The sequence below is a fragment of the Palaemon carinicauda genome, chromosome 28 (genome assembly GCF_036898095.1).
Source record: "Palaemon carinicauda isolate YSFRI2023 chromosome 28, ASM3689809v2, whole genome shotgun sequence".
In the NCBI taxonomy this organism is placed as follows: domain Eukaryota; kingdom Metazoa; phylum Arthropoda; class Malacostraca; order Decapoda; family Palaemonidae; genus Palaemon; species Palaemon carinicauda.
The window spans coordinates 36,900,533-36,922,892 of NC_090752.1; the positions used below are offsets into that span (position 1 = coordinate 36,900,533).

At 42.5% G+C, this 22,360-nt stretch overlaps 1 protein-coding gene across 2 annotated transcripts in view; it reads right to left on the reverse strand.

Moving 5' to 3' along the window:
- LOC137621507 (myosin-11-like) overlaps positions 1–22,125 on the reverse strand; it is a 177,538-nt gene extending 155,413 nt beyond the window's left edge. The window contains exons 1-4 of one of the 2 annotated variants that reach the window (XM_068351859.1): positions 21,862–22,124; positions 13,493–13,665; positions 12,628–13,019; positions 481–585 (exon numbers count right to left, since the gene is read on the reverse strand). In XM_068351859.1, coding sequence (XP_068207960.1) covers positions 481–585; positions 12,628–12,996 — 474 coding nt within the window. In that variant the 5' untranslated portion in view covers positions 12,997–13,019; positions 13,493–13,665; positions 21,862–22,124. Of the gene's footprint in view, positions 1–480; positions 586–12,627; positions 13,020–13,492; positions 13,666–21,861 lie in introns of both variants that reach the window. The other variant, XM_068351860.1, reaches the window with a different exon arrangement.
- Between the last annotated feature and the right edge of the window lie 235 nt (positions 22,126–22,360).

Genomic DNA, 22,360 nt, shown 5'->3' on the forward strand with positions numbered 1-22,360 from the left:
GCAGAGGAGAATATGTAAAAAATAGGCCAGACTATTCAGTGTGTGTGTGTGTATGTGTGTGTAGGCAAAAGGAAAATGAACCGTAACCAGAGAGAAGGATCCAATATACTACTGTCTGGCCAGTCAAAAGACCCCATAACTCTCTAGCGGTAGTATCTCATCGGGTGGCTGGTGCCCAGGCCAACCTACTACCTACAAAATGTCAACATACCATGTGATCAACTGAAGTAAATAAAGAACATGGATCCAGAGAACTGCAGTATGTGCAGGAAACTAAGGTAATAAATGAACAATTCTTCAACTCAGCAAAAGACTCACTTGAGACATGGGTCTATTTCAAGTATTGTACCAAGGTAGTTGGATGATATCTTAAGATAACTTTTCCAAAGCATACAATTATCATTACTGTATAAAATTAGACATAAATTACACAAAATGTTTCCATAAATCATTTAAAAGAGAGCACCTAAAAGTAATCACCTGCTTTTGCTGTCTTGAAGTACAGTACCCATGATTTGAGACAACTCGTAGAGACCCTCTATTTACTGGTTGGTGACGTCTAGGGGCAAAAGCAACTGATCGTATCTATAAAATGAAGTGAGAACGAGTTAAAACAACTTTTAAACAAATGCTCAGTTATAATAAAGAAGAATTATAAAGCAGTGCTATATTTTAAATATCTGGAGATGTACAGGAGGCATTTGAAGGACATTTTACTTCCTGGGCACAGATTTGGTCAGGAAAATTATCTGATTTATTTTTTTTACATGTTACTGCTTCTTTCCAAGCTCAAAAAAAATGAAAATGGCTGTTTCTATATTTACAAATGTTAGAATAGAATAAAATATGACAAATTTGGAAGTAATTTGTATATTTCCTAACGATACAAACCTGTAGCTATTACTTTCAACGAAGCTGGAAGACGAGCCATTAGATTTTTAGAGAGGGTTAACCACCCACCGGGGTTGAGAACCCCTTTTGCTTGGTGGTAGGAGTTCAAGGGGGACTGGTGCTAGCGGGCTAATCTGTATAAATAGCTACAGTTTTGTATCGTTGGGAAAAATACAAATTACTTAACAATTTGTCATTTGTTCTGTCACTAAATACAAACCAACGCTATTTATAGGGGATGACTTGCCAACTGCCTTTTTGGCTTTAACCCGGGGTTTTCCCCTTTATGTGTTTTGCACATAATTGGTGGAAACCCTACATTTTGTTAAAACCATGCTATGCATGGTCCGTGGCCTACACAAGTTGTGCACTCAGGATACTAGCAATGTGACTGTCTAGGTAGGAGTTCGTCCGAGTCATACTAATCTTCAGAGGTTACCAAGACATACTCAATACCCCCTTCGTTAGGGTATGGGGATGCAACAGGTATTAAGAACAATACCAGTTTACAAAATGGAACAATGGTTTACCTGCAGGTAATTGAGGTCAGCTTTGCAGAGGACCATGGGTGCTGATTCCCCAAGAGAGGGGAAGATAAAGAAAAGAAGGAGCCAATCATTCTTAATCATTCATTCAGACTAATCCTGGGTAATCTTTGCCCTCAGCCCTCTGCTACTTTTCCATCAAGGAGCTTGAGATGTTAAACCAGTTGTTGTGCAGATACCACAGTACCAATAGAAAAGGTTTCCATGTTCCTGTTGGATACATCTTGCAGGTAGTGGGCAGTGGAGGGTCTGATGTTTCCACAAACCCACTTGTAGTACCTGCTTCACAGAGTAGTTTCGTTTGAATGCCAGGGATGTTGCAATGCCCCTGACGTCATGCGCTCAGGGTCGAAGTGTCAGTCATTGAGTGCATTTTTCTAAATCCACACTGGATAGGTGATAAAATACCCTAACTTTCCAGGTACCACATCAGTCTTGCATTGACCATCTTCTCCATGATCTTACATAAGCAAGATGTCAATGTAATTGGTTGATAGTTTGCTGCTAAAACCTTATCTTACCCGGTTTTAAAAAGGCTAAAATAATGGCTACTTCCAAAACACTTGGATAACTATGTCCATGCCATATTCTGTAAATAAAAGTTAAAATGAATAACTTTATATTAACAGGGACATGTTTAAACATTGCATATGGAATTCCATCGGGTCCAGGGGCTGTGTCATTACACGTAGTAAGTATGGAATCAAACTCTCTTTCTGTAAAAGGAGAATTGTATAACTCTTCCCTTCCTGTTGCAAAATCTAAAATTTTCTTCTCTTTAATGCTCCTAAACTGGTAACCAAGAGCTGCTTCACACTTGCATGACACATTGGAGAAATGATCAGCCAGGGCATTGCTAACTTCAGCTGCTCCAGTCACATACTGATCATACCCCTTCAACACTGGTGGTGGGTTGGGGGGTGAATTTGCCTGCTATCTTTTTTAACCTTCCTCCACAGAGAGAATGGCAGTGTTCTGCTGTTATTATTACTATTATTATCATTAATTGCTAAGCTACAACCCTAGTTGGAAAAGCAGGATGCTATAAGCCCAGGGGCTCCAACAGGGAAAATAGTCCAGTGAGGAAAGCAAGCAAGGAAAAATAAACTTTTTAAGAAGAGTAACAACATTAAAATAAATAACTCATATATAAACTATAAAAACGAACAAAACAAGAGGAAGAGGAACAAGACAGAACAGCGTGCCCTAGTGTACCCTCAAGCAAGAGAACTCTAACCCAGGACAGTGGAAGACCATGGCACTACCCAAAACTAGAGAACAATGGTATGATTTTGGAGTGTCCTTCTCCTAGGAGGAAACAAAAGATACCCAAGTCTGGCGCCTAGCTTCTTTCATGGCACGACAGAACTGCTGTACATTTCTTGTATCTAATTAAATTTTCCTTGTACGGCATCTGCGCAACTGAGTTAAGAGATCTTGTGGCTCTGTGCAGAGCAGTTAGTTCTGAAGACCACCAGGGACCAGGTCGTCGTTTGAATAACCTGTTGTTTTGGGAATTGAATTGACTCCTGCTGTATGAAGAGTTCCATTCAATAAGTCTATGGCATCATAAACACTTTCAAACTGTTCTGCAATCCCTTCAATTTTGCTTGGCTCCCAAAATCTATCCCAGTCCACCTTGTCATGATTCCACCGTGGCAATCTTTGTAAAGGTGGACCATTGTTGGTGTTTATGATTGGTGCATGATCACTAGTATGTGAATCATCTGTCCTCCAATCAAAATCAAGAAGGCAATTAGAACTTGCGATTGATAAGTCAATGCATGACAAGACATCCGTCTAGACATGAAAGTGTGTGGGTCTCCTGTATTAAGGAGTCTGACTTCGTCATTTTCCACAATTGATGATATAATATTGCCCCTCGTGTTTGCTAAAACATCGCCCCAGAAAGGATGTCTCCCATTCAAATCTCCAAGTAAAAGAAAAGGTTGAGGGAGTTGTTGAATCACCACTGCTGAATTATCATACAAAATTTTATCATTTGGAGGGAAGTACAGGGAGGATATTGTATATTTCCTCCCTTTATCAATTTGTACAACCACTGCCTGCAGAAGTGTACGAATAGACAAAGATATTTGGGGAACATCTCGACGAACATATGAGACTCCCGTCATGGCTCCCAACTTGGTGGTCATATGGTGTCCTATAACTAATATATTCACTAGGACAAGGATTGATATGATCAAGTTTGCTCTCCTGTAGACATAATTATGGGAGAGTGCTCATGAATAAAGAGCTTAAGCTTTTCATATTTAGCCCTTAAACCCTGACAATTCCATCGCAAAATGGAAGAAAAAACTATGGTTTATTTTTTAAGACTCCTTGGATGAAGTCTTTCCATTAGCAATTTTTGATCTAACAATATTTCTTGGTGGTTTCATTAGAGAGGGTTTTGATAGATTGGGTTATGCATTTTTGTTTTTATTTTTGTCCTTTTGATCAAATTGTAGTGGGGAATGGTGGATCTCAACTTGAATTTCTGATTTACCTAAATAATCTCCCAGTTCATTAAAAACATCAACTGACAAAACATCATATCTATTTGATGTCATAATTTTAATATTTCTTATGGAAAGGGGCGAGAGAGATGGTTTCTGCACCTTCTCCACTACAGGTGCACCTGGCAAGTTGGTTTCAAGTGGAACCTCCATTAAATCAGGCAAGGAAATTGCCTGAGAGAGGTTAATACTATTGTTGGTAATGGGGGACAAAGGTTGTACAGAGATAGGCAATGCCTCATTGTTAATACACCCTGGCAAAGCCTCAGAAGGGAATATGCTTACCTTGTCATGCAGTACTTTATTATCAGATATTGTATTTCTTTTCTTAGAACTACTAGCAGTACTAGGTGGGTGTGATGTATTCTGTAGTAAATTTCCTTTAGATTTCAATGCCTTTGCATAGTCTTTTGGCAAGTCCTATACTTATGTGTTCCACATTAAATTTGATGTGAGGCAGCTTCTTCTAACTTATATAGCTTGCAGCTCCTATCAGGGGAATCATGATTTGAGTTACAGTTCAAACACCTAGCCTAAAGTATACACTCTCCATGGTAAGGTTTGGAGCAAATGCTACACATTTTATCGTTTTTACAAACTTTAGAAGGGTGTCTGAATTTAAAACATTTGAAACACTAGTGGCTTCTATTTGAAAGGTCAAACTCTAATCCTTTCATTCTGAATAACAATATGGAAAGGTAAATCAGCATCCTGGAAAGTAAGGATAATCATCGATGTTCCAGGAAGTTTATGAACCCTCCATACTGTTAATGAACACATGGCCAGTATCTCCTCTTCTGTAAATTCATACGTGTCTGTATTGAAAACTACTCCCCTTCTATAACTAAAATTTAGGTAGGTAATATGACAGACTGTGTGGATGATTTGGTATGGAGGAGGAAAATTAATTTTTCCAAAGCGGGATATATCACCTGGAGCAATGGTTCCTACTTTTCTCTGTATGAATTCACAAATTTTAAAATAATTCCCTGTACTCCCTTCAGATTCCGTAACAAGACACATTGGTGAGTTTGGCTTTCTTTCGGAGGTTTTGTCTACGTCAACATCTTTTTCACACCAATTGGCAGGCCTGTATACACCCAAGTCTGTGGGCACCCTATCACACAAAGCACCATTAATATTCAAATTATTAATTTTAACATGCATAACATTACTTATTACATTAAATGCTTCATCGTAACAATTATAAGATACCCATGAATCCAATTTATCACCTTAAAGTTTCATTCTTATCTCCAATATCACTCCATAACTCTTAAATACTTTATAAAGCTCATCATAATTAGTATCTATTGGGATTTGCGTAACATGAAGGATTCGCAGTTTCCTTATGTCACCCAAATTACTCGTTTTTTAAGCATCTATAGAATGGTTCTTTTTAGTTTCGAGGTTGTCAACAGAGAGGTTGGTTTGTATCGAAGAAGCAAGCCGGGTTATCCACCTCTTATCTGAGGATGTCAGTCCTCCTATCCCATGTGGCCCAACACGAGAAGAGGCTTCAGCGGGGATCAATCCTCTATTAGAGAGTGGCTGCCTCTCTTTAGATGGGCATACACTGTACAGTGGGGGTAGTTAGCCCCTCCCAGCGACGACTCCAATGCCTGGAGTCACCCATTACTCGCAAATATGGGTAACTTAAAACCGGATCACTGGAGCCTGACTCTTAACAGACATGGTCTGCACCCAATGGGGTCTGCCAGAGGGTGACAGCATCAAAATTCTTACAGGTTGAGATGGCATGCCATCCATCCCACACAGTGCCAAATCCAAAGAAGCAGTCAAACTATAATCAAACAAGCCAAAGTTGTCAACAAGTTCATGCCCACGAGGAAGAGACGGGAGAATAAAAGAAATAACCAAAAGAAAGAGAGAAAGTGCTGAATAATTTAGTCGGACCAACAATTTGGCGCCAAGGTCCAGTGGGAAAGCAGTTCCCACCATTCATCAGAGCCCAGCTGCTAATCCCTAAGCCCCCCATCCTCGTCAATGCTTCAGCATCTGGGGGGGCCAGGTGTGTGAGTGAACAGGGTAGCCGGCTATCCCTTCTCCTACTAACTAGCAGTTGGGGTAGTTATCCATTGCTAAAAGTCTTATGGCACGTCTTTTAGCTACGCCGGAAGTAATATCCCTTATAAATAGCGGGGGTTTGTATAGAGTGATGGAACAATGAGTTTTTTGATAGGAGTATGACTTTAGTAAAGCTGAAACCGCCACGAAAATTTAACGAGGTACAGTACATAGTTATCTCGCCTGTCCATTAGACTCGTAATTTTGACATTAAAGGTCATTTTGGTATAACTAGTACTTTTAAAATTTGTGATTAGTTCCTACATGAATACAAAACATCTTTTTAATAGAAGATATATCCTTAGGAGGGAGAAAGTCCCTATGAATAAAATATTGTGGCTGGTTCAACCTTTCTGTGAATTGTCTGAGCACCTGATCCTCTATAGGAGCAAAGTTGATAACTCTGGCAACCTCAAAATGGCCTTTGCATAGGGATGTCACCGATTAACACCTGTACCAAGAACAAATATTACTCTATCACGTTGTCCAATTGTATCTGTAGCCATTATGAAAAATGGCTTCAACTACATTCTATCTATCTCCCCCTCATCTAGGATAGGAGAGACACTTCTTGACAGATCCTGTCTTTAAAGAAAAGTTGCTTGATTATGAAACTTATCTGCATCAGACGTCCGGTCCAGCTCATAGTAGTCACAACTGCTGCATCCCCAAGAGAGGGGGACAAAAGAAGAGTACAAAGGCCAGTCATTCTACCTTTCATTCTAGACATACTTCCAAACCGTTATCTTAGATGAGATGGTCCCGTGAGGGAGCTGGGCTGACTACAGAGCCTGTTCAGCAGCTACCACAGACAAAGGGTAAAGGTATCCCAGGAATTGTGGATATATTCAGTAAAGGTATCCCAGGAATTGTGGATATATTCACGTAAGTAGTGGAAGGTAAAAGTTGTTTGGTTCTTCCTGAATGCTAAAGAGGAGCCAATACCCCTGACTTCATGAGATGAATCTATATAACTCACTTACTGGTTTTGACAGATAGGCATCTGATGGTTTCATGATGTCAAAAAAGTTTTTCTAGAGATCTTTATCTTGATCCTGCTTGTGGTAAGAGTCTGGTACTTAGTCCTGAAGTACTGAGTTCTTTTAGGATAACACCAGAGACCCCTCACAGGAAAGAAAAGCAAGCCATCCTGATCCCTTCTTAATGCCTCCTGAATAAAAGAGATGGAAAATGACTTGTGACATACGAGATATCATTAAGCTTATCAGTTCGCTTCCCCAAAGCTGAGGCTAGCAGAAAGACAGTCTTTTGAGTCAGATCTCTGTCCAAAACTCTTCTCAAATGCTAATATAGGGCACACAAGACTTCAGAACACGGGTAAAGTCCAATACTAACTAGGCCATGAGATCGTGTGGTGGGAAAGACTGCTAAAACTCCTTATGAGCATAGACAATTCCCAAAAGGAAATGTCAAAGCCCTTCAGTCTGAAGATCTGGCTCAAGGCTGAATGATGGCCTTTCACTGCAGAAACAGAGATGAGTTCCTCGTGGTGAAGAAAGCTGTGAAAATCAGCAATCAAATACAGAGGCTCTAACCAGAGAAATATCCCTTTTCCAACACCACTTACAGAAGATGACCCACTTTCCCTGGTAGACAGCTGAGGACCTTTGCAGTTATCTAGATATCTCCTTTGCAGTGCCTCATGAAAAGCCTTTTACCTAGAGATGCTGGATAGTCTCCAACCATGAAGTGAAATACTCCATCAAGTAATGGTACTTCTGAAGATGGGGCTGAAGGAGAAAAGTGGGGCACTGGGGTAGTTTTCTTTGTACATCAACAAGTAGCTACAGCAGATCTGAAAACCATTCAGCATGCAGCCTCTTGGGAGCCACCAGGGTCATCCTGTGATTCGATATCATCAACACTCTGTTGAATAATCGGCAAATCAAGCAGAAGGAAACAGAGGCAGGCGCATCCGGATTCTCCCAAATGTTTTGAAAAGCATCGTGGAATGCAAACCAAGGATGTGGCATGGCAAAGCAAAACACCATAGCTCATGTGCGCACATTTAGGAGGGCGCTGTGTCAAAGGAGAGCTTGTGCATATGAAGCCTCAGAGACTGGTGAATATTCCTTAATTGGTGAGCATAAGTACGTAGAGAGCACACAAGCTGATGAATGCACAATAACAGGAGAATGTGTGAGAACAGGGGAGAGCACACAAAAACAGCAGATTGCACCCTGTAAGAAATGCTCACATGAACAATAGAGTGTACCCTCTCCAGAATGAGTGCATGAACAGCAGAGCGCACCCTCTCAGACGTGTGCGCATGAACAGCACAGTGCACCCTACCAGAAGTGCGCGCATGAACAGCAGAGCGCACCCTCTCAGACGTGCACGCATGAACAGCAGAGCGCACCCTACCAGAAGTGCGCGCAAGAACAGCAGAGCGCACCCTACCAGACGTGCACGCATGAACAGCAGAGCGCACCCTACCAGAAGTGCGCGCAAGAACAGCAGAGCGCACCCTACCAGACGTGCACGCATGAACAGCAGAGCGCACCCTACCAGAAGTGCGCGCAAGAACAGCAGAGCGCACCCTACCAGACGTGCACGCATGAACAGCAGAGCGCACCCTACCAGAAGTGCGCGCAAGAACAGCAGAGCGCACCCTACCAGACGTGCACGCATGAACAGCAGAGCACACCCTACCAGAAGTGCGCGCAAGAACAGCAGAGCGCAACCTCTCAGAAATGCGTGCATGAACAGCACAGCACACCCTACCAGAAGTGCATGAACAGCACAGTACATCGTATCAGAAGTCACGCATGAACAGCAGAGTGCATCCTATCAGAAATGTGTGCATGAACAGCACTGTACACCCTATCAGAAGTGCACGCATGAACAGCAGAGTGCACCCTCTCAGAAATGTATGCATGAACAGCACAGTACATCGTATCAGAAGTCACGCATGAACAGCAGAGTGCACCCTATCAGAAATGTGTGCATGAACAGCACTGTACACCCTATCAGAAGTGCACGCATGAACAGCAGAGTGCACCCTATCGGAAATGTGTGCATGAACAGCACAGTACATCATATCAGAAGTCACGTATGAACAGCAGAGTGCACCCTATCAGAAATGTGTGCATGAACAGCACTGTACACCCTATCAGAAGTGCACGCATGAACAGCAGAGTGCACCCTCTCAGAAATGTGTGCATGAACAGCACAGTGCATCGTATCAGAAGTCACGCATGAACAGCAGAGTGCACCCTATCAGAAATGTGTGCATGAACAGCACTGTACACCCTATCAGAAGTGCACACATGAACAGCAGAGCGCAACCTCTCAGAAATGTGTGCATGAACAGCTCTGTACACCCTATCAGAAGTGCATGCATGAACAGCAGAGTGCACCCTCTCAGAAATGTGTGCATGAACAGCACAGTACATCGTATCAGAAGTCACGCATGAACAGCAGAGCGCAACCTCTCAGAAATGTGTGCATGAACAGCACTGTACACCCTATCAGAAGTGCACGCATGAACCGCAGAGTGCACCCTCTCAGAAATGTGTGCATGAACAGCACAGTACATCGTATCAGAAGTCACGCATGAACAGCAGAGTGCACCCTATCAGAAATGTGTGCATGAACAGCACTGTACACCCTATCAGAAGTGCACACATGAACAGCAGAGCGCAACCTCTCAGAAATGTGTGCATGAACAGCACTGTACACCCTATCAGAAGTGCACGCATGAACAGCAGAGTGCACCCTCTCAGAAATGTGTGCATGAACAGCACAGTACATCGTATCAGAAGTCACGCATGAACAGCAGAGTGCACCCTATCAGAAATGTGTGCATGAACAGCACTGTACACCCTATCAGAAGTGCACACATGAACAGCAGAGCGCAACCTCTCAGAAATGTGTGCATGAGCAGCACTGTACACCCTATCAGAAGTGCACGCATGAACAGCAGAGTGCACCATATCAGAAATGTGTGCATGAACAGCATAGTACACCCTATCAGAAGTGCACGCATGAACAGCAGTGCACCCTATCAGAAATGTGTGCATGAACAGCTCAGTACACCCTATCAGAAGTTCACGCATGAACAGCAGAATGCACCCTATCAGAAATGTGTGCACGAACAGCACAGTGCACTCTATCAGAGATGTGAATGTGAACAGCACAGTGCACCCAAACAGAAATGTGTGCATGAACAGCACAGTGCACCATATCAGAAATGTGTGCATGAACAGCACAGTGCACCCTATCAAAAATGTGTGCATCAACAGCAGAGTGCACCCTATCCAAAATGTGTGCATCAACATCAGTGCACTCTATCCAAAATGTGTGCATGAACAGCACAGTGCACCCTATCAGAAGTGCACGCATGAACAGCAGAGCGCATCCTATCAGAAGTACGTGCATGAACAGCAGAGTGCATCCTATCAGAAGTGCACGCATGAACAACAGAGTGCACCTTATCATGAATAGGTGGACATTCATATTCTTATGTGAGCAAATAAACAGGAGAGTGAAAGTGAGCAAACATATGTGCTCACTCCATCAGGGGCGTGTGAACTAAGTGGTATGACATCAAGATTCCATGAGTGCACAAAGACAAAGACATGACTGTTCAAGGTCAGATGAATGCGTGCTAAATGGAGAGCACGAGTAAGTGAACATTCAACGTTAGATAAATACTTACTAATTGAAGGGTGGGGGAGCTCCAAAGAGTGCCCATGAGAGTTGGTTAGTGTTCAAAGTTAGAAGAATCTGTGTTAAATATTGGGCACGAACATTACAAAAAGTACATGAACCAGTACCATAATTGCTCAAGTATGAGCACGAGTGCACTGTATTGTAGATCTCAAGGGATTTCTCTTTCCTCTGAAGAAAGATGATTTGTCTTCTGAGGACGTAATACTACGCCTCTTGGCAGCTGGAGAGATTGGTTCCCAGGGAGAGCAAATGCCACCCTTATTCTGCCTATGAGAAGTCGGCACACTAAACTGAAGAGAATCTCTCTTTTTCATCTTTATAAGATGAGCAGAATGAAGCAAAGTCATAGCAGGTGACAATTTCAAAGGGAATGGTCTAGGATGAGAGGGAGAGTGTAGGCGTTCCTTCCCTTGCCCAGAGAGGTCAAATCCGGTGATGGTGCTCCTGTAAGCATGGGTCGGTAATCAAATGCACCTACATTGGACCTAGGCCGGATGGAGAGGGTCACACCAAGGTCTTCTTCCACTGGTGCAGCAAATGGAGACGGGTGAGAAGGAGAAGACTTTACCTTAGACTTTGCAAGGGCATACAGAAGTCTTTCCTCTGACAGAATACTCCTCAGGCATCCATAGGGCATCGTCTTTGGCTGCATCATCACCTGGAACTAATACTTCGCATTCACCCCATGGAGAAGTAATACCTGCTTTTCCAGGGGAAGCAGATAAATTCTGCTCACTCTACGCGTACCCTTAGGTTAGATCAATATCGTTGTCCTTCGTCACCTTCCCCCTGGAGAAGGACAACAGCAAATGATCAGACGCAAGAGTAGCAGGGGCAGAAAGGGGAGTTCCAGCAAATTTTATAGACTTCAAGGTGACCCAAAAGGCAAAATATCTCGCTTGGACTTCTTCCTCCTCTTGCTGTACTCTTGCCACAGGGAGGATGACCACTCCCTACACTCCTCACAGGGGGATGACCGAGTGCAGTCACAAAGAATGAGAGTCCATGGCTAACTTACTCATAAAGGTTTTGCATCAATGGCTAGAAACTTCTGAGCAAAACTGCATGCATATGAGTGGTTTCCCCAAGTAAATTGCAAACAGCAATCAAACAATCTGAAAATTTTATAAAGAAATTAAAGAATCCAAGCTCGGAACACTAAGCATATGTCTGTACAACCTGCTGGCTGGGGGGGGGGGCGGGGCTTCCCTCCTACTGGCCAGTAATTATCGACACCTTGATATTATTTCAATGGGCGAGTTTCCAGCTTGGCTCATATCATAGTCCTCATGAAGGACAGTAATAACCAATCAAAATGAGTAAAAGACCCAACACTGAAAGAGCACAGCAACACTAAATAAATATGGGTTACAACCACAGACTAAAGTGGATAGTCAGTGACAGGTGGCTATGTAAGGCTTCCCCCTCACACCATATGTTATTAACTAACTACCTTGTTAATGATTCAATAGCCATTCTAGCTCACGCTAAAGTCATCTCCTATTTTAAAGGACAAAAGGTTTGGATGTGCATAGGAAAGAATTATCATACTGAATTAGGAAGAATAACAGTAAGAAACTGAAAAGCATTCAGTACCATACAAGCCAGTATAATATTAAAATTATCAAACTAACCAAATGTTAATTGTCATTATGGCACTTTTTTCATTACTAAGTTAGATGTCTATAGAATTCTCTCACTTCTCTAACTTGTTTATCTATACCTAAATTTCAATCTATCACAAGTCCAAATTTATAAGCAACACAAGGTAAGCTTCAAACTGGGATTTATTGAGACTAACTTAAACCAACTAGCACCTGCAAGAGGTACAAAAGTACATTCAATTTTCCTTAGAGGCCAAAAAATAGAATATTTATGATCATACTTACTGACTTTCCTTCAACTTTCAAATTTAAATGAGAGACATCATGAGACTTTACATGAAATCCTCCTACTCCCACCACTCCTCTTTTAATAGAATACAAATCGGAACTTCCTCCCCCTCCTCCTTGGGCAGGGGCCGATGATGGTCGTCTTCTTGGTACTACAGGAGGCGCTGAAGAAGGACGGCCTGTGTACAGCTTTGGACGATTAGAATAATCACTGGAAAAGGGTCGAGCTGAGCTGGCTCTGCGTGGAAAGCCTGAACTAGCTGATCCTACCCTGGATGAGGAGGAAGATGAACATCCTCCAGCACGAGCAGATCCAATACGATGACGAACATTTGGTTTTTCGTTCAACATTATGGCATGAGACATGTTAACATATCATATAGATAGTCCTAAAAAGAAAGTTAAAGTAAAAAATTAAATATTTATTGAAGTGAATTACAAAGCAGTTCAATAGCTAAATATTCAAAACATATAAATCATAGGATTGGGAAACAGTTTTTCAGTGAAAATTATAGCCTAGCAGAATATGCATAACTTAAATATATATGAAGACCAAATGCTAACTATAAGTAAGATTATTCTATTGACAAATTTAGAACCTAATTAATAAAGAAAACTTGCAGCTCAAAATCTCTTAAGAGAGACAAAAACCTGAAAGTTTACAGATATTACAGTTTTAAAAAAGACAAAACATTTACAGCAACCTATTAAAAACTAGAGCTTTATGACATCAATTAACATTTATGTCTTGGAAATAAAGTTTTAATTACACTTCATAAGACATAAACAAACTGAAAATTAACATATAACTATTAGAAAATAGATTTGAATCAGTACATGTGATGTTGGCATAAACAATTACCTATATTCATAACCACATTCAACTAAGTATCTATGTATGCAAACATGATACTGTAAAGTATTTTCATAATTCCTGCTTGTGAGATCTACTGGAAATTCCTGACCTCTTTGGTCCATTTACTTCAATCTAAGAGGTGTAATTTTGAGGCTTTACTTGGGAGAAACAAATGAGACCTGCAAAAACAAGTAAAAATCAATTAATAATCATCAAACTCTTTTTACAACAAAATTAGTAAAAAAAATAACAAATTTGGAAGTAATTTGTATTTTTCCTATTATACAAACCTGGAGCTATTTATAGGGGTATACTTTCAGCTACACCAAAAGTGTACCCCTATAAATAGCGGAGGGTTTGTATTTACGCCGAAATAAATAAATATTGTATAGAAAATTTTGAAAATAAAATGCATTTTCCTAACAATATGAACCCGAGTCCTTTAAACTAGGGCAATATGTTTTCAGGGGAGTTAGATTGGCTATTGAATTCATTAATGAGGTAATTAACAACATATGGTGAGCAAGAGCGAGGAACCGTTCCCTCAACCTGTTGGAAGCTCATCTCTTTTTACTTTTGGCTCAAGACTGAGAAGGGTGGTTTAGGTGGGAAGTTTAACTTTGAAGGACTAAGGTTTTTATAGCTAGGAAAATGACAAATTGGGAAGTAATATGTATTTTTCCTAACGATACAAACCTGTATGTAGCTATTTATAAGGGATATTACTTTTGGCAAACATGAAAGATGAGCCATAAGACTTTTAGTGACAGTAAACCATCCACCCACTAGTTAGCAAAGGGGTGGGGGGTAGTTTGCAACACCACTCACTCACACACCTGGGCTGAGAAACCACTTTTGCTCACAGATAGGACTTCTACAGCAATAGGTGCTGGCGGGCCAATCTGTATAAAAAAGTACAGGTTTGTATCGTTAGGAAAAATACAAATTACTTCTAAATTTGTCATTTGTTCCATCGCTAATACAAACCAACACTATTTATAGGGGATGACTTACCCCTTAGAAGGTTGGAAGTCCATGCCAACTGGCTTCTTGGTATTGACTCAGGGTTTCCTGAACATGCTTCGCATGTAACTGGTATAAACCCTACACCTCGCTAAACACAATGCTACGCACGGCCAGCGGCCTACGTGAGCTGTGTGCTTGTGATACTAGCAATTTTATGGTCTAGGTAAGAGCACCCTTCTCCAACATGGTCTGGACTTCAGCCCAAAGGGCCAGCTCCTTTGCAAATCCCTTCACATAGGAGCTTGATGGGGCTGGATCCCGAGTCAGTGGAAGGGGTGATTTAATGAATGATACGCAATACCCTGAACGAATCAGGGAGACTGTTCAGGGTTCGGCCCCGAGCTGCAACCACCTCTGCCAGCATCCCCCCACTGATGGATAAGTGGGAGGATTACCCGCCATAGCGGGTGCGGCCTCAGCCGCTACCTCTTCTCCTGTTACCTCCACGAGAGGACTTAGAGCCCTTCCGCTCTCTAGTTGGAAAGCGCTTCTTTAACACCCTTTGGTACATTGAAGTCGTCGTCGGTGAAGTCCTGTTTGTCAGCGGTTTTGTTGGCTGCTGCTGTTTCTTCAGTGGTGGAGGAGGCAGATAGGGCCAAGATGTAAGGGTCATAAGGAGAAGGGAGTCCTGGTTGGACTTCCTCCATCTCTGTCACCCGCTCGACGTCTTCCGGCTTGAACAGAGAGGAACTATCGAGAGTCGAGTTCCTAAGTCTCGTCACCTCCGCCAGTGGGACCTGTCAGTGGAACCTTTCTATTACTGAATCCTTTTGCTGAAGGATTGCATTCACCCACAGGTTCACTACCAGGTGGGAGAGAAACTCAATGATTCTAGTTCCCGATAATAGAAAAGTCTCCATCGACTTCCTAGTGGTCTCCTTCAACCATTCCTCGGTCTTGATAAGATGTCCCGCAGACCCCAACCAAAGATCTAGCCATGAAGTAGCCTGCATGGCATACTTCGCAACCTTCTCCTGGTTAAAGATCTCCAACAGAGAAAACGAGACAGAGAGTCTGGAGAGTCTCTCGAAGGAGAATCATCTGGTAAGAGCCTCAAAAGAGTGGTCAAGAGAAAAGGCCAGAAGGGGCTCGTTGGAGACATCATAATACGCCCTCTGCTACAAAAACTGCAGCAGAAAAAGCTTGGAGGATGTGCCTGCTCAGAGGGAGCTGGAGGAGCTGGCGATCTAGGAGAACCATTTCCGTCGGGCACTCATCAACCCCTTAGACCAAGGAAAAGCTGCACTGGACTTGGAAGATCTCCGAGTCCCGTATCTTTGCCCTCTTGAGGGGCTATCACTGGATCGGACAAACCGTTGTTAGCCCTCTTGCAAGCCAAGACCTGCCAGAAGGCATTCCAATTCCCTCTGCTCTGCTTCCAATAGCTTAGAATTTGCAGCCTTAGGGAGATACTCACCCTCATCGTAGTCGTCTTCCACCCACAAGCTCTCACCCATAGGAGCCCAGGATAGGTCGAAGTCATCAGAAACTTTCATAGGTGGCACACTGGTTGCTGACGTACTTGCTGGAACTGGGGAGGATCATCGAGGCTTTAATGCCTTGGCCAAGGTCTTAGGAATCGTCTTCAAGTCTTTCGACTCTTTATGGGACGGAAAATACTCCACCAGGTCTGGGGTGTTCCTCCCTTTGCCCTTCTCTCAATGAGGGAACTACATCCGAGTAAGATGGCTTCTTTGAAACTGGGCGTTGTTCCAGGGGAACCACCTTGATGAGGGGAGAGGCAGAATGATTCCGCGACTGAGAACCTTGGCTTAGGCGACGATGTAGAGTGTCCCCCCCAAAGAGGAGTTTAGATGAGTCAGATGAACCATCTTCCTCGTCTGCTTGGTCGTCATTACTGGTGTCAACTGTAACTGTGATAGGTTTTGTTGGCATTCTGCACCCGACTCAGGTGCTCCTCACTTCCTCATGAGAGGAGAGATGATCATCTTCGAGGAAGAGGGCCTGTGTTGCGTTGGTTCAGCAGACGTACGTTTGGGGTCAGACAGAGGGGAGGCTGTAGACGGGGGAGATGACCTTCCCAGAAGAATCCTCATCGTGCTGGTAATTGACTGCGCATATGGAATTACTCCCATAATGGCCTGATGTACTGCCTTGACCAGGGCGTCAAACCAGGAGGGTTCCTTACTAAATGCAGTACTGGCCAGAATACCCTCCGGAAGGCTGGGTGCTGGAGGTCTAGGTTTAGGAGCCTGCAAAGAAGTAAGATTAGGATCCTTTCCTAGTCCCATTGACACTGGCACAATTTCAAGCTCAGGCTTGGATGAGCAAGGCCTAGGAGTGGAGGGTTGCTGTTGCCGGACCTTCGAAGGTTGCCTCTCGGAAGGGAATGGGACCGAACATCCACCATGCTAGAGATCCTTGGAAGGTAGGTGGTTCCCGGCTGGCCTACCCCTGGGGGAACGAGTCTCCCTAAGGGGCGAAGGCTCCTGACAACTGAATACCTGTATACAGGAGGCTCCTCTTGATGGAGCAGAGACAGCTAACAGAAGAGAGAGGAACTCTCAAGGGGAAGACAACGAGTCATCTCTAAGGCAATCCCATGTTGGTTGAGTACCCTCTGCTGGTGAGCGGCAATCACGAACTGACCTGTGATCATTAGTAGAAGGAGAGTTACGGTCACGCTTAGACGAGTGATAATCTAGTCCTGGCGATTGGCACTTGCAGGCTGGAAGGTGACTAGTGAACCAGAGGATCTAGGTGAACGGCGAGGAGCTGGCGAATGATAAGCTGGCGAATGACAAGGAGCTGGTGAGTGGCGAGGAGAGGGTAAACGGCAAGGAGGGGGTGAACGGCGAGGAGTTGAGCGCTGAGAGGTCTGCGAACGGCTTGAAGATAAACGGCTGTGAAATGCCGAACGAGCAGCTGGCGAACCATGAACATTTGGTAAGTGACAAGCAGTTGGAGACTGACGAGAGACTGGCGAATGTTGAGCAGCTGACGAACCACTAACAGCTGACGAGTGACGAGCAGTCGGAGAGTGACAGGCGATTGGCGAACAGTGCGTCAACAGAGTCTAGAGAAGCAGACGAGTGGCGAGAACACATGGGCTGATGGCGAGTAATAATAAATACCTGCAGTGGTTGAAGCCAGCTTGCAGATGGACCTGTGGTGCTGTACCCCCAAGGGAGGGGAAGATGAAGAAAGGGAAGCCAGACATTATTCTCATTCATCCCAGTCTTAACCAAGGTAACCAATGCCCTCAACCAACTGCTACTTGTCCATCAAGAAGCCTGAGGTATCTTAAACCACTTGTTGAGCATCCACCACAGGACCGATAGTGAATGTATCGAGTCTCCTGTGGGTCACGTCTTTTAAGTAATGGGCTGTGAAGGTGGTCTGTCTCTTCCACACGCCAGCTTGGAGAACTTGCAACACAGAGAAGTTGTGTTTGAATGCCAAGAAATTACTGATTCCCCTGACATCATGGGCTCTAGTCGACAAGCCTGAGGAGGATTGGGAGCCAAGGCTCTTTCGATTACTTGGCGAATCCAGGAGGAAACCATGTTTTTGGTGATCCTCCTCTTTGCTCTCTCTGAACTATCAAACAGAGGCATTAGTCTGGACCGTGTTGTTGCAGTGCATTTAAGATAGTATCTTAAACTCCTCACTGGGCAAAGTAACAACTGATCTGAGTCGTTGGTTACAGAATAAAGACTCGCAATCTGAAAGGGCCCGAATCTATAGTCCAGCATCCCCGGATTTTGAGTCTTGGCAATAAACACTGGGACGAATCTGAGTGTCACTTCCCCCCATCCCCTTGAATAGGCGATGTCATACGAGCAGGAATGCTGTCTTCAAAGTGAGATTTCTGTTAGTTGCATGGCGTAAAGGTTCGTAAGAAGGTATTTTCGAAGATTTCAGGATGCGAACCACATTCCAAGGAGTAGGCCTAATCTCTGACTGGGGGCAAGTGATCTCATAACTCCGTATGAGTAAGGAAAGCTCCAACAGAGAGGAAATTCCACTCCTTTCAGCTTAAAGACTAGGCTTAAGGCTAAGCGATAGCCTTTCCCCGCTGATACTGAAAGAAGTTTTTCTTCCTGAAGGTATACAAGGAACTCCACTATTACTGGAATAGTGACATCGAGTGGAGAGATATTCCTTCCATGACACCAACCACAGAATACTCACCATTTTGCCTGGCAGACCGAGGCTGAGGACTTACGCAAGTATCCAGACATTCACTCGGCAACTTGTCGTGAAAAGCTCTTATGAGAGAGGAGATACTAGTCTCCACACGTGAGGTCGAAGTGACTGCACAGCATTGTGGAAGATGCTCGCGTATGGTTGTTTATGTAGAACTGGTCGTGGTGCGAGTTCTCACGGTAGATCTACTAGAAGCTGCAGGAGATCCGGAAACCACTCTGCATGATGCCCACAAAGGTTGGAGCCATGGCCACCTCCCCCAGGTCATTGTACTAACGTCTGAGAGCAAGGACTTTCACAAATGAACTCTCCGACTCAGGGTACTCAGCCTCTGTGGGCTGGTTCAGAGTCCCCGAGATATCCTGCACCTGAGCAGCCTCATCCTTCGCCACAGGCGAAAGTGAGGCAGTATGTTCCAGAGAATCTGCTCAAACCAAGAGTATGACCGTTCCATCCGAAGGACAGAACCAGGTACATAGAAGGGGGCCGCCTAAGGTCCAGGCGAACCTACAGAAAAAGATCTCTTGGTATGCGCCGCGTTGGCACATGGCGAGACACACTGTGCCTCTGGCACTACAGGTCAGGACAGATGGACAACCACAGCCCCATGCCTAGAGGCATGGGGAGCAAGACCTACCACTGCACTGGAAGCCAACACGAAGCACAGAGGGAGTGCAGATCTACAGCCGGATTTGACATGTAGCAGCTGCATTCCATTATTCAAAACAAACATACTGATAAAGAGAAAGAATCTAGTGTTGTCGATCACTGCTGTATAGCCGTATGCCATAGCAATCAAAGCAAAATTGAGTGATGAGGCGACTGGGAAGAGGGCAGTGCTTCTCATTCTGCACCTTCTCCACATGGATAACTGCTCGTTATCCGTTTTAATGATCGATTCCAGCTTGCGACAATGTAATCTCCCTAATTAAAGGACGAGAGGTTGTATGTCGCCTAGGAACAAATAAAATTTTGCCCAATAGCTTACTCTTCAGTATACAGTAAGTTAAATTGAATATATATATATATAACCAAAGATTATTTAAGAGAATAAGGTATTCTTGATGCATTTTCAGGTGTTATAAACAAATTATCATGATGATAATTGTCAGAAAATATTATTTTTAAAGTTATTACGATTCCTGAAAAAACCATGTCACAAGGGAAACTAACACAGGGATACAAACTACCTAAATTTCCCCATCTACGCTAACCTAAGATATCTTGCCAGGTAAAATTACACAAGTAACCAATAATAATTTTAAAGAAAATACGAGGCACTCCAGTGTATCACTGAGTAATATTCACTGAAGTAATCAAATTCTACGTTTGAATAATTGATAATTAATGCCGAAAAACTAGCCCATGAGGTTAACGTGCATAGTGAAACATGTTCCAAGTGCCAGAAAATAGGAGCAATGAGATAATGCTTAACCATGAGCAAAGCGAGCATACAACAGAGCAAAAACTTATAAATCATTAGATCAACTAAATAAAGAAGACATTTTCAATATGATGAACCCTGTTATGGACGACTCCATTAAAAATGAGATGGAAAGTCATGTTTTCTATGCATTCGGAAGTCCTGACAAACTACAGTTAAAGTGTTTTGACCATGTTTCATTACTAGTACTCGGCTTTAATTACGATACCTTTTTCTTGTTTTGAAGACTAATTCTTTTAGGACAATGACTGGCAGAAACAACAGAGCTTAAAAAAGATAACCTAAATACCATACAAATAAACTGGTACACAGTATATCTTCAAGTGTTTCGAACGTAATTGATGACGATTTAGAGCACAAAATCACAGGTTTTCAATAATGGTAGTTGACCCACCATAGCTCAAAAACATTAAATTTCTCCCATAAATCATTATCAAAAACATTCAAAACACCTACAATGACATCATAATCATGTTTCCAATTGCATAAAAGTAATTGTTTTAATATAAAAATTTACAGATATGCTAACTGTAGAAAACGCCTATTGGGTAGTTTGTAGCGCTACGGCCAAGCGTCCTAATTTGCTTATTATCGCACCGACTGTTATCTTGTATAGAATAAAAACGTTTGGAAGTGGTCTACGGATCTTAAATATGTTGTGTAAGGGGGGGAGCAGCCCCCCTGGGTAAGGATACGGCTTTTAGCATAGGTTAGGTGGATTTTTTAAGTTAGCTTCTCCCGCCAAAATCGTTTTAGAACGACGGCCACAGCTCAGAATATTCCCGTTTTCTACGGGATCTGGCCGTCACCCTACAAAGGCTCCCGCATATTTTCCAAATTATAAAGGAGTATAACTAATGCTGTCTTCTTACTCAACAATACCATCGAATGAATAACCTACCTTGGGTCAAGTGATCTCAGCAATGCATGCTTCTGATTATGCCAAGAAGTCTAAAACCGAGATTATCTTATATTTCCTAAGTAACTTTTACTTTTACTTTTAGAGGTTTATTTCTCGCCCTCCATCAAACACTAAAGGTCTGTTCAGGCGGGCCTTGGTGTATGAAAAAATAATTCCTTTCCAGTTAATATTTTGCTCTGTATCATTATCAGTCATTTCGCTAGCATTTGTATTCAGGCTTAATAGTTTTCAGGTCACTATCATAACACTTTCTAAAAAGATAAGTCTTCAGGTTTTTCTTGAAGGCTGCCACATTTGTGCTATTCTTGACATCGAGTGGAAGGTCGTTAAAGAGTCTCGGTGCAGCATAACTGAACGTTCTTCCTCCTATTGCATGATTCACACTAATTTCGAATAGTCTATGTGGGTCATCAGCATGTCTAACTCTTACAGCGGCGCTGGTAGCTTCAGGGTAGGGGACCAAGCAATCACAATGATATTTAGGCTTATCACTTGTAAGTGCTTTGTGAGTCAACAAGCAAATTTTAAATTCAATCCTAGCCTTAACAGGTAACCAATGTAACAACGAATAATAAATAGTTGCTACACCTCCTTAAACATAAATGGATTTTTTTCTAAATAAAGGGAATAAGTTAGCTCCAACAGTATTTATATATTTAAGAATTTATTCAACTTAATAAGTTATCCCAGTTAATACTGGTTTGCCTCACGGTAATTAGTTATTAATAGAGAGACTTTTGGCAAAGGCTTGGGGAAATTAATATTTGTTGGAATAACTCCAATACAATAATTTGCATAACAATAACGACTTACGTTCCTTAAAAAAAAATTTGAGCATTCCTCCACTCGTTTTGTTTACATGTTACTTGATTCCTCCTTTCAAATCTGTCAAATATTGACTTGGAATGTTAGTTCCATCTTTTGGGAATTTGTTTTCCAAATAATCTTTGATGTTTACCAATTCCTTGTATTATCATGAAATGAAAATTGTAATCAAATATCTCTATCAGTACTGTATAGTTCATTTATAAAATAAACAAAATTATAATATTAAACTAGCTCATTCGGACAGATGCACTTCGTTGCTAGGTAACCAGATCTTCTTCATGTATGCTTATGGACTCGAGGGCAAAGACCTAACAAGGATTTATAAAGAAGGAAATTGTTATATTTGAAAAAAGGGTAACAGAAGAAATAAAAATGGATAAAAATAAAAAATAAAAATCTCTGGGAAAACATAGACAGAGTAAGGAACAGACAGAAAGCTCATGGCGAAGTTATAAAACTTCAGTGAGAACAATGAACTAAGATA